The sequence below is a fragment of the Toxorhynchites rutilus genome, chromosome 1 (genome assembly GCF_029784135.1).
Source record: "Toxorhynchites rutilus septentrionalis strain SRP chromosome 1, ASM2978413v1, whole genome shotgun sequence".
In the NCBI taxonomy this organism is placed as follows: domain Eukaryota; kingdom Metazoa; phylum Arthropoda; class Insecta; order Diptera; family Culicidae; genus Toxorhynchites; species Toxorhynchites rutilus.
Window position 1 is genome coordinate 121223997 of NC_073744.1, and position 25019 is coordinate 121249015.

Consider the following 25019-nt stretch of genomic DNA (forward strand, 5'->3'; position numbering starts at 1 on the left):
CCCTATATTAGGGTAGTCTGAAAATGAGTCAAAGTAAGTCAAAATAAACAAAAAAAATGGAAAAAAAAACAAATATCAAAGGAACAAAAATATAGCTTCCTGATTATTTTCCATGTCGTGTAAAAAACTCAGCCTTTCAAAAATTATATAAACAACATGTTTTCGCAAAGTTTTGCCTATTTGGAGTGCAGGTCAGTTTCCCCATAGAATATATACTTAATGCTCAATCGATTTTTCAGAATACGAGAACACTGGATTTGCCTTAAAACGTAGCTTGTAATTTTCGCGGTTTGCTACAAACCTCAGGATCCGCGAAAGCCTCCAACAACTGAGTTCGACTAGCACAACTCGCCTTATTCTGCAAGGATATCACAGCTTTGGCTAAAAACGGTCCTCAAAAACGCACGCATTACGCAGAGAAGTCAGTAGAAAGGTGTCTCCTCTTCCCGTATACGAAAATATGCAAACTAGTAACGAGTCGATCAAAGTGTACCGCTCGAAACGTATCTGTATCAATAGTTTTCAAAAATACTAATCGTGTCGAAATCAGTAAATGTCCTGGTGAAAATAAGTTTCTTCTTGGTTGCTGTTCGATTTCCAGATTACAAACGGAAGAAAGAGAACAGAACATGTATTCATGTTTCTTTGTTTTTAAGAGGCTTTAAACTTTGCAGTTCATTCGCCTCCAAAAAAACATGTATTGGAATATGTATACTGTAACATCGATTGTTCTCCATTCCGTTCATGGAAGGAAGGCTACATATGGCCATGTTCTTGCAGGCAGGGAAGTCGATAAGTCTTAGGCCGTTTTCGTTGATTCGTATATGGACGCTGAATCTACCAATTACCGGTCTGAACTTTTCCTCTTGGCCGACCTCAGCGTTCAAATCACCGATGACGATTTAGATGTAGTGTTTTGAGCAGCGAACGTATTCACACTTTTACTACACGAAGAATTCTTTATCGTCATCGGTGTTACCTAGATGAGGGCTGTGGACATCGATGATAATGATGTTGAATTCGCCACGCATTTCCAATCCGTACATTCTTTCGTTGTTTGGTCACCACCTTGAAACGATCGCACCATCGAACCATTCCAGCACACCTCCTGCAGCGTTACGATATTGAAATTGTAGGCTCTCAATATTTCTTAAAGAATTCGGGTACTGGCAAGAAAATTGAGAGACTTGCAGTTCCATGTTCCGAGTTTCCAATCTCTAGTCCAATTGTCCTGTGTTGAAATCTTGAAACCCCCTGTTGAACCGGATCGGAGGAACATCTTGTATAGCTCTGTTTGAAGTTCCACGCTAACACGACAGTGATACGCCGCCCTCGAGATGAAGAAGCACGTGTTGAACAATCGCTCAGATAGGCCCCCATCCCTATCAGCACACGACCAAGATAACACCGGTGTTGGTTACCCGATCTTCTCTATGATTATTCGCAACTCAGCCGGCTCCGCGGGGAGGTGGGGCGAATGGGGTCTACTATATGCCTGCAGGTACACGATGTACCGATTGTACGCTTCGTCCGATAGTAGATTTTTTTTAAGTTACTCATCAACATACCGTGCTCTATTGATCCCTACAATAATGCGTTGTGCACCAAATTATAAGCTAATCGCGAGTGAGAAAAATAATATTGAACGTAAAAAGGAAACGAATATGAATCGTGAAAGCTTAGATATGCGATTACCTGTTTCCTCGCGAGACAAAAATGCCGAGAAATCGGTAACGCGACTGTAATAGTTTTGGTGCTATTAACGCTAGCTACAACCCCAAATCTATATATGCGAGAGTCGTTTGAATAGACCGTGCAAAAATTAAGAAATACCTTTTTATTTTGGGTAAACCTTTTTCATTTTTCAATATAGTCTCCTTTCAGGCTTATACATTACGTTCATCGCTGTTCTAGTTTGTTGATCCCTTCGGAAAAATAGAATTTGTCCAAGTCTGAAAAATAGTCTTTCATTTCTGCATCCACCTTCTCGTTTGAATACAATATTTTTTTTAACAGCCATTTCTTCAAATTGGGGAATCGGATGAATGTGAAACGAGTTGGAACCCGATTTCATTCATTTTGCGGCCACAACTGCGGATCACTCGATTTCCTAAATTCAAACGAATGCCAAACACAAAGAAACAGACCGATATGGTTGAAACGTGGTGTGTGTGTGTGTGTGTGTTCCTCATAGAGATACTACTAAAGGCTGATTTAGATGATGCCAGTCAGCGCTCTAGTTGAAGTATCCAGTGAATAGAGAACAGACACTCTGTTCAAGTTAGAGGCCAATTACTTGTTCGATACTGGTACAAGTAACTTGGACAGAGTGTCTGTTCTCTATTCACTGGATACTTCAACTAGAGCGCTGACTGGCATCGTCTAAATCAGCCTTAACTGAACACAAACTCGATACACGCCAGTAGTGCCATTTCTATGATTATGCACGAGCTTTTAACCCTCCTGTACTCGCGTGCAAAATCGTAACACGTATACTCGCGCACGGTGTCACAGACCGAAAATTAAACTTCTCTGTAATGTTGCCATTGTGTATTTTTCAGGCTTTATTGGCATTTATTTGAAGAAGAGGGTATGATTGAATGAAAAATCTCAAAAAAAAAAAATGTTTTCTTCATCTTTATTATGTTTTAATAGTCATCTAATTCAGCCTCCTCAAAATAGAGTAATTGTTGATAATTCAACACAAATAAGGAAATTCGAATTTTCCACTGTTACTTATTAAAAGTAAGCAACTGAATATAATTCATGGAAGTATAAAGAGCTATAAAATAACATAAAACGTATTAATCGATTGTGGTTTCATTATAGTAAGAATCAGAACATAACATAACTAGATGCTCGAAACAAACATATTTTTCATATTTCATGCAGTTGTTGCGTGTTTTTCGGGTCTTTTATAGAAGAGAAGAATGTATAACGACCTTCTAGATGATTGCCAGATGATAAAGGTTCTGGAATATAAAGTTTGGATATTTCTAATATTCTTTGTCTCTGTTTTCTTGGTAAACTAAGAATAAATGCCTTGCCAAAAAAAATTGCTATAAAAAGTGCTCTGCCATAGAAAAAAAAACCTGAAAACACCTGTGTTAGACGATACTGTGTGTTGTTCACCACCATAAATATAATTCACTATGACGAAAAGTAACTTAAGCCTACAACCATAACTGCTATGAAAAAAAAACTCATTCTGTCACTGGAGAAGATTGTTTAAATAAATATAAATCTTGGTTCTGAAAGAAATGTATTTATTATTTACGTGATGTTTCTGAAGGTTCGTTTTTGAAACATTCATTTCGCGTGATTCGTGCCAAATTAAAAAATGGTTGTTTCTTATTTTCATTTATATCATTTGGAGACTTACATCCTAGTGACGTCTACAAATAATTGAATTTTCATAATGTATTTCGTATATCTAGATCATTTTATTGCGTTCAGCAACGTTGCTCATTTCTGATTGAATGAATACACCCACAAACATCTGATGTGAGAAGCAGTCACAGGCAATGCAAGAACTGCCAATGTACACAGAAGAACGCATTGTTTGGTGTGATTTATGGACCCACGGAATCATAGGTCTGTATTTTTCCCTAAGATAAACATGGTCGTTAATGCAGCAAACGCAAATGTAACCATTGAATCTGACAGTCATGTGATTTCAACAAGAAAGCGCAACTCGCGATACAGTACGTCAACCAATGGACCAAATGAAAGACGAGTTTGATGAATATGTAATTTTTTTTTTGATGACCATGTAAAATGTTCACTTAAAAAACGTGATTTGATATCTGTATCTCTTTTTTTGTGGAATTACGAGAAGTTTCTCCCCGTCTATACGAAGAAAAGACAATGCTACACAGCTACACAGCGATCTGGGAGATCTTGAGTGAACCTGATAGGTTATTATAGACATGGAATAGTTTAGACACCTAACAAAAATAAACACGTATTATTGTACTTCATGTAAATTTTTACATTACCACTTAATATTCAAAGACCATGCTGAAAAAAAGTCAGTTTTTATTCATTTGTGTTCATTTTATCAAATGAGCTGCTAAGATTACTTCACTTCAGAGTAATGTACCAAATATTTTAGTTACACTAGAAAAATGTGACAAAAGTATAATAGTAGAAGCGAAAAATAATCTAACACCACTGCCAGGTAGAACGACACTGCTCAGAGAGCACAACTCCCCGTTTATGCTACTGGGTGGAAACCAAAACACAGCGCAGAAGATCAAAACTTTCCACTGAAAGAGAGGAGACCGGCACCAACCTCCCATAAATTGTAGGTTCAACATGGGCGGCAGATGATTGCACTTTTCGACTCGGGCAGTAAGAAGGCACTGGACCTATAAAAGCAGCCAAGAGCAGTGGAATACTCGTCAAATTCTTCCTCGTTATCAAGGCGGTCAGAAGGTGATTTTTGCGCTTCTCATAGGTCTAAGATTTTTTTTTGCTGTGAATTATTTATGTTCTAGTATTAGGGAAACATTCCTGGAAATAATATATCAGTGCCGATAGAGCCGTGATAGAGCGTTATCGGGAATATTTGTTTCCGTGAAATGATTACGAAAAAAATTCCATGAAGTGAAAGTTATTCGAGTGAATTAGTGATTAATATTTTATTTTTGTTTCTTTTCGAAAAATTTTAAAACCTACAACAGTAATCGGTGATTTGGAGTACTGGCGGAACGCATCTAAAGGATTAGCGGCGTAAATAATAAAGTTCACGTATATTACCGGCATTGTGATCATTATTCTCATTTCGTGAAAAAAGGCACGAACAAAAATCAGGTGAGTGTGAAAACCGTGTTCAGTGATTCGTTTCGTTGTTAGTTAGTTTGATCATGAAATGGTCATAGAATTTTTTTTCATAATTTTATAATTTTCAAAGTTTATTCAGTGACTGGGTAACGATTTTTTCCAAGACTCGAACTGCAACCTTAAACGTGGTTTTCGTTGGAAGATATATTCTACGTACACGTAGAACAGTTATATTGTGTTGCGCAATCCTCGATACAATATACGAGAATAAATCAAATAAAAAACTAACAAAATATTCATTCTTTCAGTCTGAAAATTTATTTTATCGGTCTGAAAATGTCTGGTTATGGAATCATTTCTGAGTTGAATAAGTGCATTTTCTGAATTATTATGCGTCTAATCGTAATATAGAAACTTAATTATGGAGTTTCTGGATAACAAGCGTATCCCAAACAAGAAATATTTATAAACAAAATTTATACAGATCAAAAACGACCTGTTCAATGACACAAATGTCAATTCTTAGATCAACCCGCATAAGTAGCAAAACACCTTCTCACGTTTATTGATGTCACGAGAGGGTAGGGCAGATATGCTTCGCAAAAGCATAATGTATGCAGCCAGCAGGTTGTTAGCATTTACACTCTTTTGTAAGCGTTCTCGTGACTACCTGTGTGCAGAACTAGTTGTACATAACAGGCAATTGAACTTTACCTTAGCCTTTCGGTTTGCATACCTTCATTTTATTTCATGCATTTCATACAATTGAAATGCTCTCGAGGGTTTGCAATTTTTATGAGATTCTTGAATCGCTTGCATTAAATCGAACAAGATGTAATTTATTTCGCATTTCTGACAAATAGATTTTCTATCTATTTAAAATTGAAAATAAGCTTCTGATATTATCATTATAATTAGGTTAGGCGATAATATTTTCTTTTGCTCGTTAATTAATTGGTAGATTCAAGACATCCGGATGTACTAATCAATGCGAAGGCAAGAATAACAAGGTATGAGAACGACACTATCAATCGTGATCGCTTTTTCAGATGTCAATGGCACTCACGATGCGTCAAGAGACGAATGAACTCTCAGAGTTTAAAGTCTCTCTAATTCAATACCTTCCTTCCTTCACGATGCGTGTAAAATAAAATGGAGCTATTATTTCCCAGCGCCGACTCAGTGCCCAGAACAGCGCGCTAAGAAATTGCACAGAAATGATTAAAACAGATAGACAAAAATATTTGCAATGTAACAATTCAAGGCCCTCGCGTTCAATTCTTGCACACCTTCGTAGTCCGGTATAACATCATTAGCAGAAGAAAACGAATAGTGATGAGATAGAGTAAACTGCTCAAATTTGAGACTCAACCTTCCGTGGAATTCTTTTCTAGCATTAGTGCGGGTTTTTTGCCCTCTGAAAAAACTATTTCATTCTTTAATTCATCCAAGCAATTGAAGCCGGCGAAGATTTTTACATTCAAATGGTAGAAGTATTTTTACACATCTTTCGAATTATTCGCATTTTCATTCAAGTTAGTTTGAATTAACTTTCATCATGCTAAAAAAAATCACAATCAATGCAAACATTGGGGAATTCAGAATCGATCAAATTCGAAATTTCGGAGTTCTTAAAATCTTTAAGGAGTTCCGATTTATAGAACTTTTAAATCTTCTTTATTAACTTGATTCAGACGCTGAGTGTAGAGCACAAAAATTAAACCCTGTACAATTTTGAAAGCAGTTATATCCCAATATGAACGCCGTCGTTTTTACAATATTACGACGGAAAAAAATAACCAAGTCGCAATCGGTCAATTGGCGTTACTTCATATTTCATAAGACGATTTCGATTCGATGGTAAGAGGTATTGGAAAAAAGGCACTATTTCAATATCGTAAATAAAGCCAGCCTTGACCTATTGTTTTATTCATAGCATCCAGAGACCTTCGCGCCATTCGTACTCGAAGAGAAAAGATAATTGTAATTAAAACCATTATCGTACTCATCGTTTTCACTGGTTTGTTATGTAAACCCATCCCATGCAGCCGACGAGGTGCATTCTACACGATTTTTGCATCCTATACCATCGAATCTTACATTATATTCGCATCGAAACCGAACTACACAACTGCGAGACACACAGTTGCACATCGCAGTCGCTATAGTTTTATGCAGATACAAACCCTGCATTCAATTACACACCAGTTGTTAAAAAATTGTTCAGTAGGAAGTGACTCATTCCCACATATTTTTGTTTCTCTAACTGATAGAATTCATATGGAATTCATCATAATATTATTAAAAGTTATACCATACATACAGTGATGCCCCTATAATAAACACAATCCATGTTTGTATCAAATAAAGAAAAAAACATTCATTCAATACCCAAAACATATGTAACAAAGTTTTGCTAAAAAAAAGCCCAAATATTGTTAGGCCACATTTGTACAAGATAATTTTGGTGAAGGAAAAAAACCATAATTCAATATTTCTATGCTTTTATTTGTAGTTAATAGAGGATTATTCTTGCTACCATTCGCTGCGGTAGGCGCTCAACGTTGCCATCTTTGGTTAGGGATTATATAATTTTAGGCAACCTTACCTGACCAACCTGACAACCTCCTGAAGATCGGTCATATTTTGGGGTTTTCCATGTTGATATGCACCTCAACATCGTTCCAATGATTATGTAAGATTTATATGGTTTAGGGATCAAGAGCGCTATATATTTGTTGAAGGCTTTTCTACAGAACATATCCAAAAATCAGAGAGTCGTTATAATTTTTCAAATTTGATCAACGGACCGAAAAAAACAATGTTTTCCCATTTTTTTTTTCAAAAATGACTTTTTTTCATAAACTTATAACTCTTGAACTAATGGACCGATTCTAGTGATCGACATATTAAATTAAACCCAATTAGCTAATCTGTTTTGAAAAAAATATTGCACATCCAATAAAAATGGATTAATTTCGTAATTATTGATCGTACTTGTTTTTTTTATAGTTTACATGGTTTCGAGGCCAAAGTCTCTTTTTTAATATTTTCCTGATTTTTCTTTATACAGCAATCCATAAATCAGTGAGGTGTTTTTTTTTCGTTTGAGTCATGATTTTTTAAAGACTTTTAAACACTCTTGCTCATTGGCTTCAATTTAATATATCGATCATCTAGATCGGTCCAGTAGTTTGAATGTTATAAATTTTTGAAATCATTTTAAGGAAAAAAAAGTTAATTTGATTTTTCAGACAATCAGTTGGCTTTGAAAAATCGGAGACCGCACTCATTCAGTCCCTTCCTGAGTGCTTGACTTCTCAATTCAATTTCATAATTCTTTGCGATCCTATCAACATTATCTGTGTTACAAGTGGATTAGGGTAACACGGGGTGAGTTGGACATACGGGGTGATTTGGACCACCCCTTTATCTCAAAAAATACGGCTCAACTTGGATTTTTTTAATTGTCATTTTTTTAACATTGAACCGTATGTAACTAACGTAAAAAAACATTGGTAAAATTCGACAGGTGGAAGGAAACGGTAGCATAAACAAAAAAAACTTTTTGATTGTCAAAAAATGTGAGTTTTCCGATCGTGGTTTTGAGGTTTTTCCCGCTGATTAAGCAAACTTTTCGTGTATTGTGCAGTAAAGTTCGGTTCGTCTAAAGAAGAGGAACAATTTGATGCAGCGAAACTGTAAGTGAAGTCCACTGTTTCGACTGTTCTCTGGTACGTACCATTTGAGCCATGTTTCGCCGACGGTCATGAAACGACGCAGAAACTCCTTCGGATTGCGCTTAAACAGCGTCAAACACTGCTCTGAAGTGGTCTCACGGTTGCGCTTGTTGTCCGGAGTGAGCAAACGCGGAACCCATCGCGCCGACAACTTTCTCATGCCCAAAATTTCATGCAGGATATGACCCACGCGGTCTTTTGATATGCCTACTGTTTCAGCTATCTCGAGCACCTTCAATCGGCGGTCTGCCAATACGAGATCGTGGATTTTTATCACGTTATCCTCCGTGGTATCCGGGGCACCTGGACGTGACTCATCAAAAACCAACGTGCGACCACGTTGAAACTCGTTAAACAAATTTTTGAAGTCGCCATCAAAGGAGAGGAGTCACCGTATACAGCATCTAGGCGCTCTTTGATTTCGCTACGCGATTTCCCTTCCAAGAACAAGAATCGAATCACCGACCGATATTGCTCTTTTTTCTATTTCTCTAAAATCCGCGGACAAGCCCGCTTCCACACACGGTCAAAACAAAACTACGAGTCCGATTCGGCTGAAATTTAGACAGTAGTCGTTAACGAGAATGTACTACACGATAGTAATCTCTCTTGCGATACTGACACCATCGGTCGATGAGGCTGAGTACTTATCGGACCGCCCTCGTAGAAATGAGATTTGATTTATTAGTTGCGCAACTAAATTCCCGCTGTTTTATGAAGATGTACCTTTATTATGAAAAAATAGTTACAAATGAATAATTATTCAAATATTGCTCATCGTTAGGCACAACTTTTTTCCATTTCATTAGCAGCGCTCCAATGCTGTTACGGTGGGAGCGTTCGTCTTTTAAAGCTATCCACGATATTTTTGACTACTCCATATGAGCGGAGCTGTCGATCAGCTAGGCCATGTGCCAAGTAATTTTTAAAAGATTTGGCAACAGGAGGCCAAGCGCTGACATGTTGTAAAATCACTTTCCGCTCCTCTGCTCGAATTGTGGCCGTTCTTCATGCCGTGTTCTGCTTAATCGTATTAGTTGAATTTAATATTGTTTCGTTCGGTTTCAACAGCTCATAATAAATAACACCGACCAAGTTACAAAAATATCATCCGCAGCTTGAATATTTGACCAAACAGGCCATCTGTTAGAAGCATGACCGGGTAGCCCCATATGTTTTTCAGTTTTTTCTCCTTTCTGCAAAGAATCTTCATCACTAGACACGATGCGATATAGGAAACCCTTCCTTTTCTCCACTGAAACAGTTGTTCACAGACGAAGGAACGACGCCTAACATCCGTTGGCTGCAATCCACGAGGTATCACGGATCCTTGCTTTGAACATCAACACATGTAATCGCTTGGAAATGGATTGGCGGGTAACTCGTAAATATGAAACAAACGCTTCTTGTGTTTGGCACGGATCCTTATCGAGCAACCCGTTCAATTCATTTTTTTTTGTCCCTCACTCACGATGCGACGGAACCACTCATTGCAAGTTGTTTCACTTAGAGAAGCATCTCCGTAAACTTTTTGGAGCTCTCGATATGCTTCAGCCGCCATTTTCTTCGAATTAAAGAAGAAAATCAACACATCGCGCAAATGACGATTGTTTGTTCCGAAATCGGACATTTTCACACAATCAAAGGTATATGGCACCAAAACAAAATCCCTGATGTGTCAAAGCGATTTGTTTTATATTTTTCAAAGATTCTTGACGTTCCGGAAATGTCGAAATCGACCAGCACTTCTGTTCTCATCTAATGAAAAACATCGGGAAATTAGTTGTGCACCTAATACAAAATCCTGGAAAGGGGTTAAACGATGGAACAAATTCTAATATCGAGCCGCGCCATACTTGAAGAAGATCTGGTTTATTGAAGTTTAAGAAACTTTGCTTTGCTGAAAAAAAGAATCGACATTTGAAAACGGTCCGTATTCTGCTGTTCGGTGAAGCTTTCCGTTTGATGAAACGAAAACTTGATTTCTGATGCAAATAAGTAATTATACCATTCACAAATTTATCAGTGTTTCTGAACACAACACTGTATGTTATTTTATATGTGTGAGTAGCTCAGCTGTAGTATATGTCAAACAACGTTGAACTCAAACATCGATACATACAGAAATGATACATGGAAGAGAAACGAATTCAATTTGGGGGGAGTCACTTCAATATGCATTGAAATCCATTTGACGGAGAAGAATGAAATGCGATAGTCGAGTCGTAGAGTGAGATAGCAACTGAAAGCCCGACTGACTGTTGAGTCATGTTGACGGAGAAACTGTTGGAAGAAGCCAAAACTCATTTCCAATACGAAGGCGACCTTCTTCATAGTCCGCTGACTATGCTCAGTTGAGAATGACACCTTGGAGATATTCCTTCACGTAAATTTCACCATTCAAATTTTCGAGAGTGAAAAAAAGAGATGATTTCATATCACATTGACAAATTGTTTTCCAAACCAGCATTCGAGCATATGTCTTCAGCGAGTTGCATTCCTTGACACGTTGACACGTTGAACTTCAATCGACATGAAGTTATTATCATTTTACCAACTTCAAGAATCCAAAACCAATCCAAAAACAACTGAGTTGATATCATTCTATCATGAATCGCCTCTTGGAAAATTATCGAGAAGGTCGATAGAATAATCCTTGGGCAGATCGTAAGCAGCTCAAACGCGGATTGGAAAACTGAAAAGTCAGAGCCAATAGTTGAAAAAATAATTCTTTTTATTTCCACACCGAATCTAACCGTTAACATTTTCTCCTTCTTTTAGCATGAAACTACAAATCGCACTCTTCTTGACGCTATTCGCAATTGCGTATACCTCACCTCTGCCACAGGCCATCGAGGATACGAAGCATGAAGAGCCAGCAGCGCTTCCAGTGGAGACAGCTCCGACAGAAGTGGCACCGGTAGAAGCAGTACCAGCAGAGGCAGAGTCTCGCAAAGAAGATACCCCATCCGAAGAAAAGTCCGCACCCGCAACAACAGAGTCTGACAGCGAACGAACAACGGAACTGCCAGCTACGACAGTCGTTTCTGCCGATCCCGCCCCCGAAGCAAAGGTTGAAATAGCTGCTGACGAAACAAAGAAAGAAGATGCTCTGGTTGTACCAGATGTTCAAGCAGGATTAGCGGGTATTGCTGCTGAAGCCTCCGAAGCGGTTGCTGCAGCACCGGTATCTGAATTGAAAGAAGAGACAGTTCAGCTAAAAGTAAATGAAGTTAAGGAAGACACAGCTCAACTCGATTCAAGCGACGATAAAGATAATACGGTTCAGCTGAAATCAAGCGAGGCTAAGGAAGATACCATCAAGATTGCCGATGCCGTAGAACCCGCTGCTGTTGCTGCCGATGAAACTTCTCGTGCTATTCGCACAATCGCGGAGGAAGAAGAAAAAAAGGAAGTCGTTAGCAAGGTTGAAGGAGAGACTGTCGACGCTGCGACCGTGGCAGCAGTTGTTGCTGATATTAAGGAGAAGGCCGTAGAAGTCCCTGAAGAAAAAGCTACACCAGCAGAAGAAATAAATGAAGCTGCATCTACTCTCGATACAGCAGCTGAAAAGAAGGTCGAACAGGAAGTCGTTGCTGCCACCACCACAGTGGAAACTAAGACAGATGCCACTACCGTTCCTGCTGTTACAGTCATTGCTGCTACTGCAAAACCAAAATCGGACAGCTCAGAAGAAAGCAAAGAAAGTCAAGAATCAGATGAAAAGCCTTAAATACTTCTTTGTATTATTGCCAACTCATTGAATCTGAGTGGAAAAGAATGTGCCAACCGACCATAACACCATCTTTCTGTCCCATCACATCGCTAGAAGGTCTATTAAACACTCAAACGAACCTTCTGTTTATAACACTTCAACTTTTTATAATGGAGTTGAGTTTTAATTGTAATCTGGTCCCCAAAAAGATTTATTGAACAGATGAACATTCCAAATTAGGTACAACGAGTTCTATGAACGTAACAAATTATCGCCGTGAGTAGTGTTGTTAGCGTCTGTAGATTAACGTTAGGAAAAATTCATTATTCAAACAAAATGAGGCAATTTAGTTTACACCGCGCAATCTTCATCTGCAATTCTTAGCAATGTAAACACAATAGAATGAAAGCAGACGAGTTTAATTTAAAGCAAAAGCAATTTTAACTGCATAAATTGAGGCAAAGGCGTACACAATAATATCGTGACATTAGGGTACAGCATTAGACTAGTGAAATGCAGCAAACTTAACAATCATAAGTGTAAAATGAAGCAAATCATAATCTAAGACATATGAAGGCTTGTGAGTTTCAACCATACAAGAGTCATGTTAAGAAAACAACTGATAGCGTTGCAGTTGTTGTAGGCACGTAGAATGTGAAATAGAAAACAAACCGAATAGAACAAAATTTTGGCAACAATAGGGTATTACAAGTAAGCAAATGCTGATTAAGAAGTTTTGAAATTCCTCGTGAGCTCTCACATTTATATGACCACATGTGAAACAATTTTAGGAACAACGTGTATGAGAATTAAATAAAGCATAATTTATTTACAAATCGGGTTTCAATCAAAAGTTGTCTTTGACTCACGTAGATATATAATGTATATTGGATATACAGGGAAACTTCGATATAACGTACATTTCACTTTCAAAACTGTACGTTGTATCAAATTGTACGTTATATCAAAGCATAAAAAAGAATTCAAAAATATGGCTCAGTTTATTTTATTTTGTTGTTGTTTAAGTATGGTTAGTAAATAATGGTGATAAAATGCAACTAGTAGATGAAGCCAACTTTTCCCGTCATTTTTCCTTCATACAATTGATTAAAGGTAAATAGATAAATAACCTAAAAAAAAATTAAAAGAAACACCTTGAAACCAAAATCAATACCATTTATCAAATCCAAAAAAATAAAACATTTTCCCTTGAGAATGTTTGACTTCAAGCAAACCAATTCATAAAAATGATAAATGGAAACATAACCTTCTCTGATGATGTTATCATACCATTTCTCGAATTTTTCTACATGCAATGTTATCCAGGTTGATCTTTCGCAAAGTATACTGCGCATTTAGAAACCAACTTGCTCTTCATCGTCCTTAATCACAACATTTTCATTGAGATTTTCATATTCCGGACCAACTGATGCCAAAAATCTGAGGATTTCTTCATCATCTTGTTCAAAGTGCAAGAGGAAAATAAGTTGATGGGTTGGGCGTCTTCTTCTTCATTTATCCAGTTGGTTGATTTATTCGCAATGTTCTTCAGACTTTCTTGTAATACGGATCGATTGGTGGAGTTAGGAGGCAAAACTAAATATGGCTCCATCACTCGTTCGTAATTTCTCTGCACTGCAAAGTTTCTAGAGTTTATTGAAATCAAGAACGACTTTAAGGATGGCTTAATCAGACTTAAAAAAAATGTATTATCCGACAAGTGGATTGAAAAACCAGCCCTTGAACAAACCTCGCATCATCCGCGGATTCATCGATGCTTTGTCGTGAATAGGCAGATCGTTGGGGTTATTCAAAATCCGATGATTGTTAAACTTTCTAATTAATATGTGTGGCACTTTTTAAAAATTGTTTTCGTCTAAGTAACGAATTGAACTTGTACATAATTTATTTAAGTTTCCAAAACTAGGTTTCGATTTGCAGTGCGATAACTTTTTTTAAATTATTTATCACCAGGGGTAATTTTTCATTCAGACAAAGATATCTCTGTATGGAAAGGCTCTACATGAACGTTATAAGAACTGAATGAAAGCTGGTTGGTAAGGTTAATCAAATTTGCTATTAAGCTGATTAGCAAAAAAAATTGTAAATTCACAATATTTCTGGTAAAACAGAAAGAAATCGATTTTTTATTTTTTTTCGCGATATCTTTGTCCACTACATCTACAAAAACCAAGATAACAATATGTTCGCTAAATATTCCAAAAGCTGAAGGTTTATGCTTTAAAATGAAGTGTATATTTAAATGATCTAAATAGAACGTTTCGAAAGCTTGTTTTCGATTTTCAAACGTAGTGAAAAAAGATCTGCATGGTGGGGTACGATTACGAGTTTGAGCCGTTATATGTTGTCGATGGAATGACTTGAAAGCATAAGCCGCTCTCGTATGTATTGAATATTTGCCTTGGTTAGAATCCGGGCTCGGATTCAGTATTTTTTTAAAATTTTTATCTCGAAGCTTTTGAGGATGGTGTAAAATAAACGAAAAAGTCCGTTTTTCACCATAGACCCTATGTTGTACCATATAAGAATTCAAATACAGGTCGGACTCGATTATATATAGTCGACCATTTTTTTTTTCAACAATTATTGTCAAATCCTATTCATAATCGAATATCAAGAAAACATTTTTTCATTAATAGAAAAATAGCTTTTTGTGATTCGATTATGTATTAGATTCGAAAATTAACGTTGAAAGTGAAATTGCGATCACGTTGGACAGCCTTAACCCTTCTGTTCGATGGCCGAAGCATTTTGATTGAATGTAATACTTTTCCGTGTACGGTTTTTGAAAGCATAGGCAGCCGTGGCAGTGCTCCGACCTCTGCAATACAATTTGCTGGGGTTAGGAAGGGAGATGAAAGAAATGGCTAGCTTCCACCTTCACCTTAAATAACGAGACTGACGGAACAATAAAGAATTATCAACGTTCAATTTATATGACAAATGTACTCACAAATCCTGTGCACATCCTACAAGCCAAAGCTCCAAGCGCCCACCAGTCAACAGAATGACCATAAGTTTCACCGGCTAAAATTTCGGGTGCTGCAAAAGGTGCGATCAACACAGAGAAAAAAAGCCATGATTAGCGCGAACAAATTTTATTCTACTTACCTGTAAAAAGAACGGAAAACTGTGTGAAATGATGTAACAAGGGCCTTTCTTTCATAATCAACGCTATGATTACGTTTTAGATCAACTTTTATTATTTTACTCATCTCAAGCATTCTTAAGACCTTATTTGCTATTTGGGTTTGTCTTGTTTTCTCTTTCGTCAGACATTGATATCGAATTACTACTTAAATTCGGCAACGTTAATGGTTGTGCTATCCTATAAATCATTTTCTAAAATTACACATCCGTTTCGTTACAATCTCTACATATATAGCAGTGAGTTGAAATAAAAAAAACAAACGAACGAATTCGATATTTGAATGCCTTAAAAACTATTCCCTCCATATCACGTCTCTCAAAGCCAACATCTGGGATAGCAGCCATGCTCCACATTTCCAGTCTGTCTATCCTCTCATCCTCATCTTATCGTTACAACTCCCTGACAATGTTCCCTTATAAAATAATCTTCTTCAACACCGCGCTGTGTCACAACTGCATCCATGTTAAACTAAACTTAAGCTCCTATAATTGCTACCGAAACTAGAAAGTGCTTCATGACTGACGCACGACTCCTCTTAAGATTGCTGTTTGTAATAACATTAGATGTTGCTGTAAAAAACCTACGAAACGCGTTCGGTTTGCCATCCTCAAAATCTGATATTATGTTAATTAGCTTCAAACACATTCGTATGAAAATAAAATCTAGCATCTACACCTTAGAAAACAATTCAAGCACTGACGAAAACACGCTTTGAGGCAAGCTTCGTGTCCAGGGGTTTGCATCGGATTGCTGGTGATGTTTTTTTTTTCAAATCGTCTCATGTATTGAAAAAGCGCAACACGGGACAATCCACATCAGTCAAAAATGTATGTGAATAAACTATGTTGCATTAATTTTCTTCTATTTGACTTATATAGGTGTACACTTCGTAAATTATGATAAAAAGAAATGTTTGTGTAAAACAATCGGTAATCGTTGAATACACAGAATGTAAATTAAACTTTGAATCGAATAATTGCTGCATTATATCGATAAGCTTATACCATGCCAGAAATAGGGTCATTGTGCATTGTAATCATTTCTGGAATTCGCTATTCAAAAAAACAATGAAATCAGTTTCTTGTCACAAGACATCCTTCGACCAATTGCCAGAGTGACTACTGCAATTATCGCTGCTGTCAACAGTCACAACGAGAGGGTTTCTTTGAACAGTTTTCTCACTGTTTTCCCAACCGAGTTAGTGCTTGGTCCAGTCGTAGAGAATTTGAACTGGAACAAATACGGCTGAACGTCCGGATAAGATGTGTCAAAAACCGAGTCCAGCTCCGTCTGGTTAGGTGTCTTTGGTAAATAGTCATGACGATTCATCGCCTCGGTGATATAGAAAATTTTATCCATCACCATTTCCCCGACCCTCTCGCGACACATTTGATGATCGTCCTCATTGGTAAGGTTTATTAGATCCAGTCTAATGGTCCAAACTTCCCATGGAATACATTCAGTCATGAATGTCCAGCGTGCTCTCTTGCGTTGAAAAAATTCCAAGCTAATCTGTCCAGTGCCAGAACTTTCGTTGCTACGCAGCTGACGGCTAAATGCTCCAATCTCTTTCTTTATGGTTTCATCGAGCCTTGGGGACGTGCAGCTAAGATAGGTGTAGTCGAAGAAGTTACAATCTACATCCGAGAATCCAATACTACCCACAGAATACATTGCTTCACCACTGTACAAAAACTTTCCAAGACTTCGGTGGAAAAGAATCGTATGAAAGATACTGCTGACAGCTTCGTCCACCTGACTACCTTCCATCGTCAGATCGAATGATTGAGAGCGAGCATTCATCTTGACAGCAGCTACACTTATATTCGTACACACGAGCACAATTTAAATTTTTCCTTTTTTAATCATTTAATGCACAAACCAGGTGCATTGAGAAAACGTTCCGAAATATCGTAGGTATTAGAAAATAACTAGTGGCGCGTCGAAAAAAACAGAAACAATGAACTGAAACGATGATTTACCCATTAACTGCAACGTCCCACACAATGTACGTGTTCGAGTGCCAATGCTTAGCCACTTGCTTAGTCCAAAATCAATCAATCGTACGTGATAGTCCCAATCGAGCAGAATGTTCTCCGGCTTCAAATCTCTATAAATGATTCCAGCTTGATGAAGGAAATCTGTGGGGAATATACAAGGCTTGTAAATAGAGTTTGAGAGAATTGTGAGTTCATGTACAGACCAAGAGCTAGCGCGATTTCAGCTACATAGAGACGAACAAGCTCATGAGGGAATCTGCTAAACTTCTGAAAGAGTTCTCCGTTGGGATAAAACTGACAAACTGCAACGGAAGGATAAGATAATATAAATGACTATTCACGAATGTCAACGAAATACTTACGCAGAAATATTTGTTTTTTATTCTGCCAGTGACTTATGCATCGAGCGAGAAAAGGATGGTGCCCACACACCGTCTGTATGTTGACCTCGTCCTTGAGTTGGGCGAGAGCATTAGTACTGATGATCTACAAAGAAGAATACCACCATCAAACTTTTTCCATCATTACTCATGTTGCCATGTTGCTCATGTTCGAATTGACTACCTGTGCTTTGCTTAAGATTTTCAACGCATATACTTGAGCCGGATTCGCGCCAGAAGCAACTGTCTGCCCTATCACCCTGTAGACCTTCCCAAATGCACCGTCGGCGATATGTTCCTCGAACGTGTATTCCCTCACTGCCTGGTAATCCACCGGAATCTGAGGTAAAAATATTGCCTCAACGTTTGTTACAGGCCAACAACCTTTTGAAAGTTGAAATTTGTTTGAGAGTGTAGCTTCATGCCACCTGAGAAATAGAAGAAAACATTTGTATCAAATCATCTAATTTTGTTTAAATTCAATCATTAAATTGGCTCACCTCTTTCTTGAAAAGCGACTCCAGGGACGACTTCGACAATGATTACCCGAGGGTCCAGAGGAAGAAGAAACAGGACTCAGAGCAGTGCAGGAGAGCGAAGTAGAAAGCCGAATGAAGCTGTCATTTATTCTGTTGAAAAAATCACCCAAGCTGGCTGATCTTTGTATCTGTGAGTAAAGGAATGATCATGTGTTGATTCATTAATACACTTGCCAAGGTTTCTCACACAAGGTGAGCCGTTTTCAGTGGTAGTTTCGATTGATAACACCGTAGAAATTTCACAGAATTTAAGCTTTAAATATACTAGCCAATTGGAGACTTGTTATAGCGATTAGTGTGCGGTCTACAGTTCTCTAGTATGTTTTACGAATTTAAAGAAACAGTTTAAGTGAAAAAAACAGATTGAACTAAAGGGTTTTTCAATATGAGCACTACAAGTTTTTTTAAATAAAACAAAAGCGGTTTTGGATATCAATGAAATTCTTTATTCAATTTTCGCATCGATCGTCGCTGGCTTGTTGGCATAGATCATAGACTTGACGTAGCCCCATAGGAAATTGTCCAAGTCCATATCATCCATTTTTTTCGGAATGCAATGGTGACGCATGGAGTACGTGTAGATTACTGCCTGACCAATAATGCATATTCGCTAATTGACGAACCCATCAGCCTCATCACTAAAGATGATTTTTCGATGAAAATCCGTATCATTTTCAAGTTGTTACTCAGCTAAATCTACGAACATACGACGCTTCTGGTGGCCAAGCGGCTTCAGTTCTTGCGTCAATTTGGTCTTGTAAGGATGTAGGGCACAATCTTTTCGCAAAATTCGCCACAACGACGTCACAGAGATACCCAACGCTTGAGAACGACGTGTGAGACTTATTTGGGTCTTCCTAAATTGATGCGCTAACGGCAGCAATATTCTCGACACCACGGGCACTTCTTTGTCTCACTAGCACGGGAACATTTTGTACTGTGCATGTGGATTCAAATTTTTCCACTAGGAGCGCAATTTGCGGTCTGGCAGACGATTATGACGACAATTTATCTCTCTTAAAGTTAAGACCATTGACTCCGAATTTCGGTAGTAAATTTTAATAATCTCGACTCACTGTTGGATCGTATATTTTTCCATTATGAAATGGCAAACCTTGGGCCTGATCACGAACGTCACTTCACGGTGAAAACGAAGTGAATTGTATACAACGTTATTACGACTGCCACCGTGTGAGTAGAATCCGGAAGAGTTCACCTGTCGTGACAACTTTGATGAACTCGGTGTTATTATGAATATCACGATACTGTCACGTCACGGGGAAAAACAAGTATATTTGTCACTTGTGTGTTGGTGGTGAAAGCTTGTCACGCGGAATGGAGTAAGTTTAATTTCGGATTTGTTTAGCTTTTTTGCTAACATTTTGAATCTTTTCTTGCTTTAAAAAAGGAAAAATAAACAAACCGCAATTTACCCGCTTGGTGGCATTTTTGCAACACATAAAATGGCAATAAAGGCCACTGACCCAAAAGGATCATTATGATTGATAATGTATAATATTGATTTGTTTATGTTTTGAATATAAAATAATAAATGTAATGTTTTTCCAACATTGCAGAGCTGGTTTTTGTAATTCAAACATTCGCAATTGGCGGACAAGATCAGGACGATAGCTACATCGAATAAGGCCATTGACCTTTTGTTTTTACGCAATAGATATTTTCAACGATATTGTTTTGAAGACATACTTTGAATGAAAGAATTTTAAATTTTTAAATTAATAATTTTTAAATGATTCTCCAGTTCTTTTTCCATGATATTGATATCCGTATAAAGAAAGTCTGAATGATTTTCTGTTGTTGGCAAATTCCTTGAAACTCATCAGATGTTTCATATGAAAATAATGCTTCTGACCAGTTTCTGTTTAAATAATTATATCAAACCTCATGTCCCGTATATCAAATTACACGAGAATGATGATTATACTGATAATGAGATGGATAAATTCGGGTTTATTCTGAGATATAGAAGATATTATTGGGTTGGGGAAAAAGAAATGTCGATATTGTCAATATATGGCAACACTTAAACATATCTTGTGATGTACTTATCGAATCGAATCATACTATACGGCTATTTAAAGACGACAATCTGTGCTACAAGTGTCGTTTTGACAGTGTTGTGATTGTCAGATGTAGTCCACCAAATTCGCCATATTTTACGTTTTTACTACATGCGAGTTAAAACTGCAACGAAGGCGGCCGAAAAAAATCGTGTAGTTTATGGACCCGATACTGTAACGATTTGCACAGCACAGCGTTGGTTTGATCGATTTCGTTCTGGTGTAGTGGCTGTCGAAGATACACCCCGTACTGGTAGGCCAATCGTTCTGGAAACCGATATAATCGTTGAAATCATCCAAGTAGACCGGCATGTGAGCACTCACTCGATTGGCCAGGAACTGGGTATAGACCATAAAACCGTTTGGAACCATTTGCAGAAGATTGGATACCAAAAAAAGCTGGATGTATGGGTGCCACACGAGTTGACGCAAAAAAATCTTTTAGACCGAATCAACGCCTGCGATGCACTGCTGAAACGGAACAAAAACGACCCATTTTCGAAGGAGATGGTGACTGGTGATGAAAAGTGGATCACGTACGACAACCTAAAGCGAAAAAAGTCGTGGTCGAAGCGCGGTGAGCCGGCCCAAACCATCGCCAAGCCCGGATTAACGGCCAGGAAGGTTTTGCTGTGTGTTTGGTGGGATTGGAAGGGAATCATCCACTATGAGCTGCTCAACTATGGCCAGACCCTCAACTCGGTTCTCTACTGTGAGCAGCTTGACCGTTTGAAGCAGACGATTGAACAGAAGCGGTTAGAAATGATCAATAGGAATGGTGTTATTTTCCACCAGGACAACGCTCGGCCTCACACATCTTTGATGACCCGCCAGAAGCTACGGGAGCTCGGATGGGATGTCCTATTGTACCCACCGTATAGTCCGGACCTGGCTCCAAGTGATTGTCATCTCTTCCGGTCCATGCAAAACGCTCTTAGTGATACTAAGTTGACCTCAAAAGGGGCTTGCGAAAACTGACAACAAGTTTGCGAACAAAACGGCGCATATTTGACTTAAATTGGATAATTTTAAGTATGTTAAATAAAGCGTCAAATCTCGATCAGAAATACGACATTTCTTTTTCCCCAACCCTATATTATTCATCAAAATTATAGAAACGGTTCTTAAAAAATGATTCCAACGTTGACCTATACTAAATACTTCTCACTATTCAAACGAGTAAGACAGAGCTCTTATAAACGGGAATGAACTCTTTCACTTCACGGAGTTTATTTTTACACGCAACTGTCCGTGACAATGATGATAGACACACAAAGATTAAGTGAAGTGTAAGTGACGTGAAAGCGTTTGTGACAGTGATGTTCGTGATCAGGCCCACAAAAAGATCAAGTGAAATGTAAGTGACGTGAAAGCGTACGTGGCAGTGATGTTCGTGATCAGGCCCCTTACTGAAGAGAAGTGTCAAGAGAACGGAAAAAAATATGGCGTCACTTGCTGTCCTTCTCGATCTACTTTTGTAGCGTCCCAATTGAAATACCCTTTAGAAGGGGGAAAGAGTTTTTCGAATTGTCACTAGTGTCGAAGGAAAAGTTTTCGAAACGCTGACAATTCGGTTGTACATTTCCTGCTACTTTCATTCTAGATCAGCTGTACTTAACGCGCGGTCCGCGGATTGCATGTGGCCCGGTGGACTCTTCTGTTGAACTATCTGGTATGGCTTTGTTTTAAACTATTTCGTATGTGTAACCATAGCGAATATCTAAAAAATCTTTACCTATTTTTTGCCGTAAGACTATGGGCCTAATCACAAACATCACTGCCACATACGCTCTCACTTCACTCACACTTCATTCGATCTATTTGTGTCTATCATCAGTGTCACGGACAGTTTCAAGTAAAAATAAACTCCGTGAAGTGAAAGAGTTCATTCTCGTTTATGAGAATCGATGTCGGTTGCGTAATTTCGGGCGTTTGAACGTTATGTCGGTTGCATAATTTCGGACGTTTGAACGTTATGTATTTCAATGCCAACTATTCGGACTCATCACATGATTCATTTGCTTGATGTATTAAGCCGGGCTCAGACGGTGCGAGTAAGCATACTAATCGGTCTAGTTAGTTACTGCAGTGCAGCTACTCACACCGTGTGAACACATCATGCCAGTTAGTGTCATGTGTGACGGCCTGTGAGCTACTTCAAAGTTTTTTGAATTCACTCGCACTCGAATCCCTAAAAGCGTCAAAAACAGAATTTACTGTTCTAATCAGGAATGCCAAATGTAAAGAAATGTCTCTTTTTATAAGATATTTGAAAATATGCGAAGATATTTGTAGACTTCAAAAATATTGGAAAAACAATTAAATCCCTCAAAGTTTCTATAAGAAATCGTTGTTATTTTGTTATGCACACTGGCGGGGCACGCTTTCTTTTTGAGATAGTTTTCTTGAAAAAAAAGGCACATCAATCTCGTTTTTTAATTTCACTCTTGCAGGTATAGCATCCCTCATGAATTGTATTGTATTTTTGGACCAATGAAATCCAACAGTATTTCCACTTATTCAGGTATTTTTCACAACACTGCTATGTACTCTAAAGGATCATCATCGTCGAGTTCCTTCAATATTTAATTTGTTGCTCCTTTTCCTTGTATCCCATTCCTGGACCAAATCCTTTTGCGTTTCTGCCTTTACGGATAGTACCTTCAGTTCGAAGAAATTCAACACAAAGTATTTTTATGCACGGTCAGCGTGTATTTCGCGATAAAATTGTGCAACTAAATAAATTAAATGCAACTGAAAACCTGAGACGAAAACTGCCAATAGAGAAGTCGATTTCGGATTAATGATCAGTCAAATTCGGACCTGATTGCTGTTTCTGACTATTTGATGGACATTTGAAAAATCAACTGTCACCCCTGGTAAGCCAATGCAGTAGTATCTAGTTTCTCGTCAGCAGCTCACACTGTGAGCGAGTTAACCAATTGTCAAGCGAGTTCACCGGCCCAGTAGCTGCTCCCTGTCAGGTTAACTACTAGCAACGTATAAAAAATGGGCCTTTAGTTTGCTGAATCAAAAAAAGATGGGTTGAAAGATGGTGAGGAATACTTGGTTGCTCGTGAATAATGTAGTTGTTGAAAATATGGGAATGTAATTTTATTTTCTCTTTCTATAAATTACTCTAGAGATAAAACATGACTATTATGTTCAATAACCGATATCACGCATACTTTTGTTCTTAGCTCTGTTTTACTCGTTTGAATAGTGAGAAGTCATTATACAAAAATGCGTGATGGAACATAGTTTAATAGTTTTTTAAAAATCTATTAGAAAAGTTGATGGTGATTCATTCACATTAGGCCGTATGAATAAAAACAAAATTCACCTTTACTTTACTTCATTCGAGCAGTGAGATTAAGTTTTTACTACGTTTGGTATGAATAAAAGAAACAACAAAGTATTTACTTTTCGAAAATGGATGTTTAGCTGATTTCGTATGAATAAAACAGCATTCACCAAGTATTTACTTCGTTATTATCAAGTATGCTCATGAGCATACTTTGGATCTTAAAACACTATCATTCGTTTTGATGTCATATCCGATTTATGTTTAATGCTGCTATCTTGCGCTTGAAGCTAAACAAGTTAACAATCCCCATCAATGCGGATTGAGCTTCGTTTACTAGTTTAGGGGAGCGTAAAAAAATTGATTGATTTTCAGGCGAAATGAACACGTTTTTAGAATTTAAATTATGAATGAAAAATAACCTTTCCGTACCAATTTGGCATTCTGTTCAAATGAAAAACACTTTTGTTTGCAGGTGGTAAAAAAATCTTGTACGAATATTGTTTTTGAAGACAACTTTATATTGTAGTGAAAAGTTTCAGTAATGATGTTGGAAATGTATAGACAAAGGGTTAAATAAAAGTCGGAAAAAAGTGTTTTAAGTGAATCAATAATATGATGTGAACATTTTCATTCAAATTTGAGAACTGGCTTCGTGTCTTCTAATATGATAGGTATTACACTAACGAGATAGGGACCCAAACTATGGTCCCTAATTGAAAGTCGCCACCAGACGTCGACACTATTCCTTTTTCATCGCTAATTCACGCTTTGTCCAAAAAAACGTTTTGAAACGAAACCTAAACAATCAGTTGATAGATGTTTGACAAAGTAAAAACTATGTTCGAATTCGCAAATCAAATTAGTAAAGTAAACTTTTATTCATACGGATTCAAGTAAATACTAGGAAAGTTTACTTTACTTGGAAACGGGCAGAATAAGTAAATACTTTTTTTTATTCATACGTCCTATTGCCTATGTTATTAGTTAAAACGATTAACCTTGTGAATCTCATTAACGGAAAACCAGATTTCTTCAGCGGGATCGATAAGTAAAAAGCGAGTGTAGTAATAACTACGTCCACACAACAATCATCAGCGATGGAGATCGATCCACGGTCGAAATAAGATCGATTCATCCATACAACTGCTCTGCTCTGCAAGACACATCGGGCTGCTGTTCTATAAATAACTCAACAATGATCAATCAACTGTCTCCGCTGTCCGGTCTAACTGGATAATGGAAGACCAGAAGAAAAACTCTTACGCCTAAATGGCTACTGTGTAAATGTGTACCATATGCA

General features: G+C 37.7%; 3 protein-coding genes across 5 annotated transcripts in view; 1 reads left to right on the forward strand and 2 right to left on the reverse strand.

Moving 5' to 3' along the window:
• The window catches only part of LOC129763050 (serine/threonine-protein kinase S6KL), a 75367-nt gene that overhangs the window by 45782 nt on the left and 4566 nt on the right, over positions 1 to 25019 (reverse strand). Inside the window, exons 2-7 of the mRNA XM_055761796.1 lie at positions 18293 to 18459; positions 17977 to 18220; positions 17775 to 17898; positions 17616 to 17714; positions 17395 to 17553; positions 15215 to 15303 (exon numbers count right to left, since the gene is read on the reverse strand). Of these exons, the coding sequence (XP_055617771.1) occupies positions 15215 to 15303; positions 17395 to 17553; positions 17616 to 17714; positions 17775 to 17898; positions 17977 to 18220; positions 18293 to 18459 (882 nt within the window). The remainder of the gene's footprint in view (positions 1 to 15214; positions 15304 to 17394; positions 17554 to 17615; positions 17715 to 17774; positions 17899 to 17976; positions 18221 to 18292; positions 18460 to 25019) is intronic.
• On the forward strand, positions 4293 to 13093 carry LOC129763056 (microtubule-associated protein futsch-like). Of its 3 annotated transcripts, none has more exons than XM_055761814.1 (3): positions 4293 to 4437; positions 4686 to 4815; positions 11307 to 13093. In XM_055761814.1, the coding sequence occupies exon 3, from the start codon at positions 11308 to 11310 to the stop codon at positions 12256 to 12258; it is 951 nt and encodes a 316-aa protein (XP_055617789.1). In that variant the 5' UTR covers positions 4293 to 4437; positions 4686 to 4815; position 11307; the 3' UTR covers positions 12259 to 13093. The 3 variants fall into 3 exon arrangements, with proteins under 3 accessions (XP_055617789.1, XP_055617795.1, XP_055617783.1); XM_055761820.1 differs by having other exon boundaries at positions 4317 to 4459; XM_055761808.1 differs by lacking the exon at positions 4293 to 4437 and having other exon boundaries at positions 4491 to 4815.
• Positions 15442 to 17355, reverse strand: LOC129763076 (autophagy-related protein 101). The gene has a single exon (XM_055761833.1). It carries the CDS (start codon positions 17213 to 17215, stop codon positions 16559 to 16561), a length of 657 nt encoding a protein of 218 aa, XP_055617808.1. The 5' UTR covers positions 17216 to 17355; the 3' UTR covers positions 15442 to 16558.

Bases quoted from the DNA above. Each gene is read 5' to 3' on its own strand.
- LOC129763056 (XM_055761814.1), top strand. From the start codon at position 11,308: ATGAAACTACAAATCGCACTCTTCTTGACGCTATTCGCAATTGCGTAT.
- LOC129763076 (XM_055761833.1), bottom strand. From the start codon at position 17,215: ATGAATGCTCGCTCTCAATCATTCGATCTGACGATGGAAGGTAGTCAG.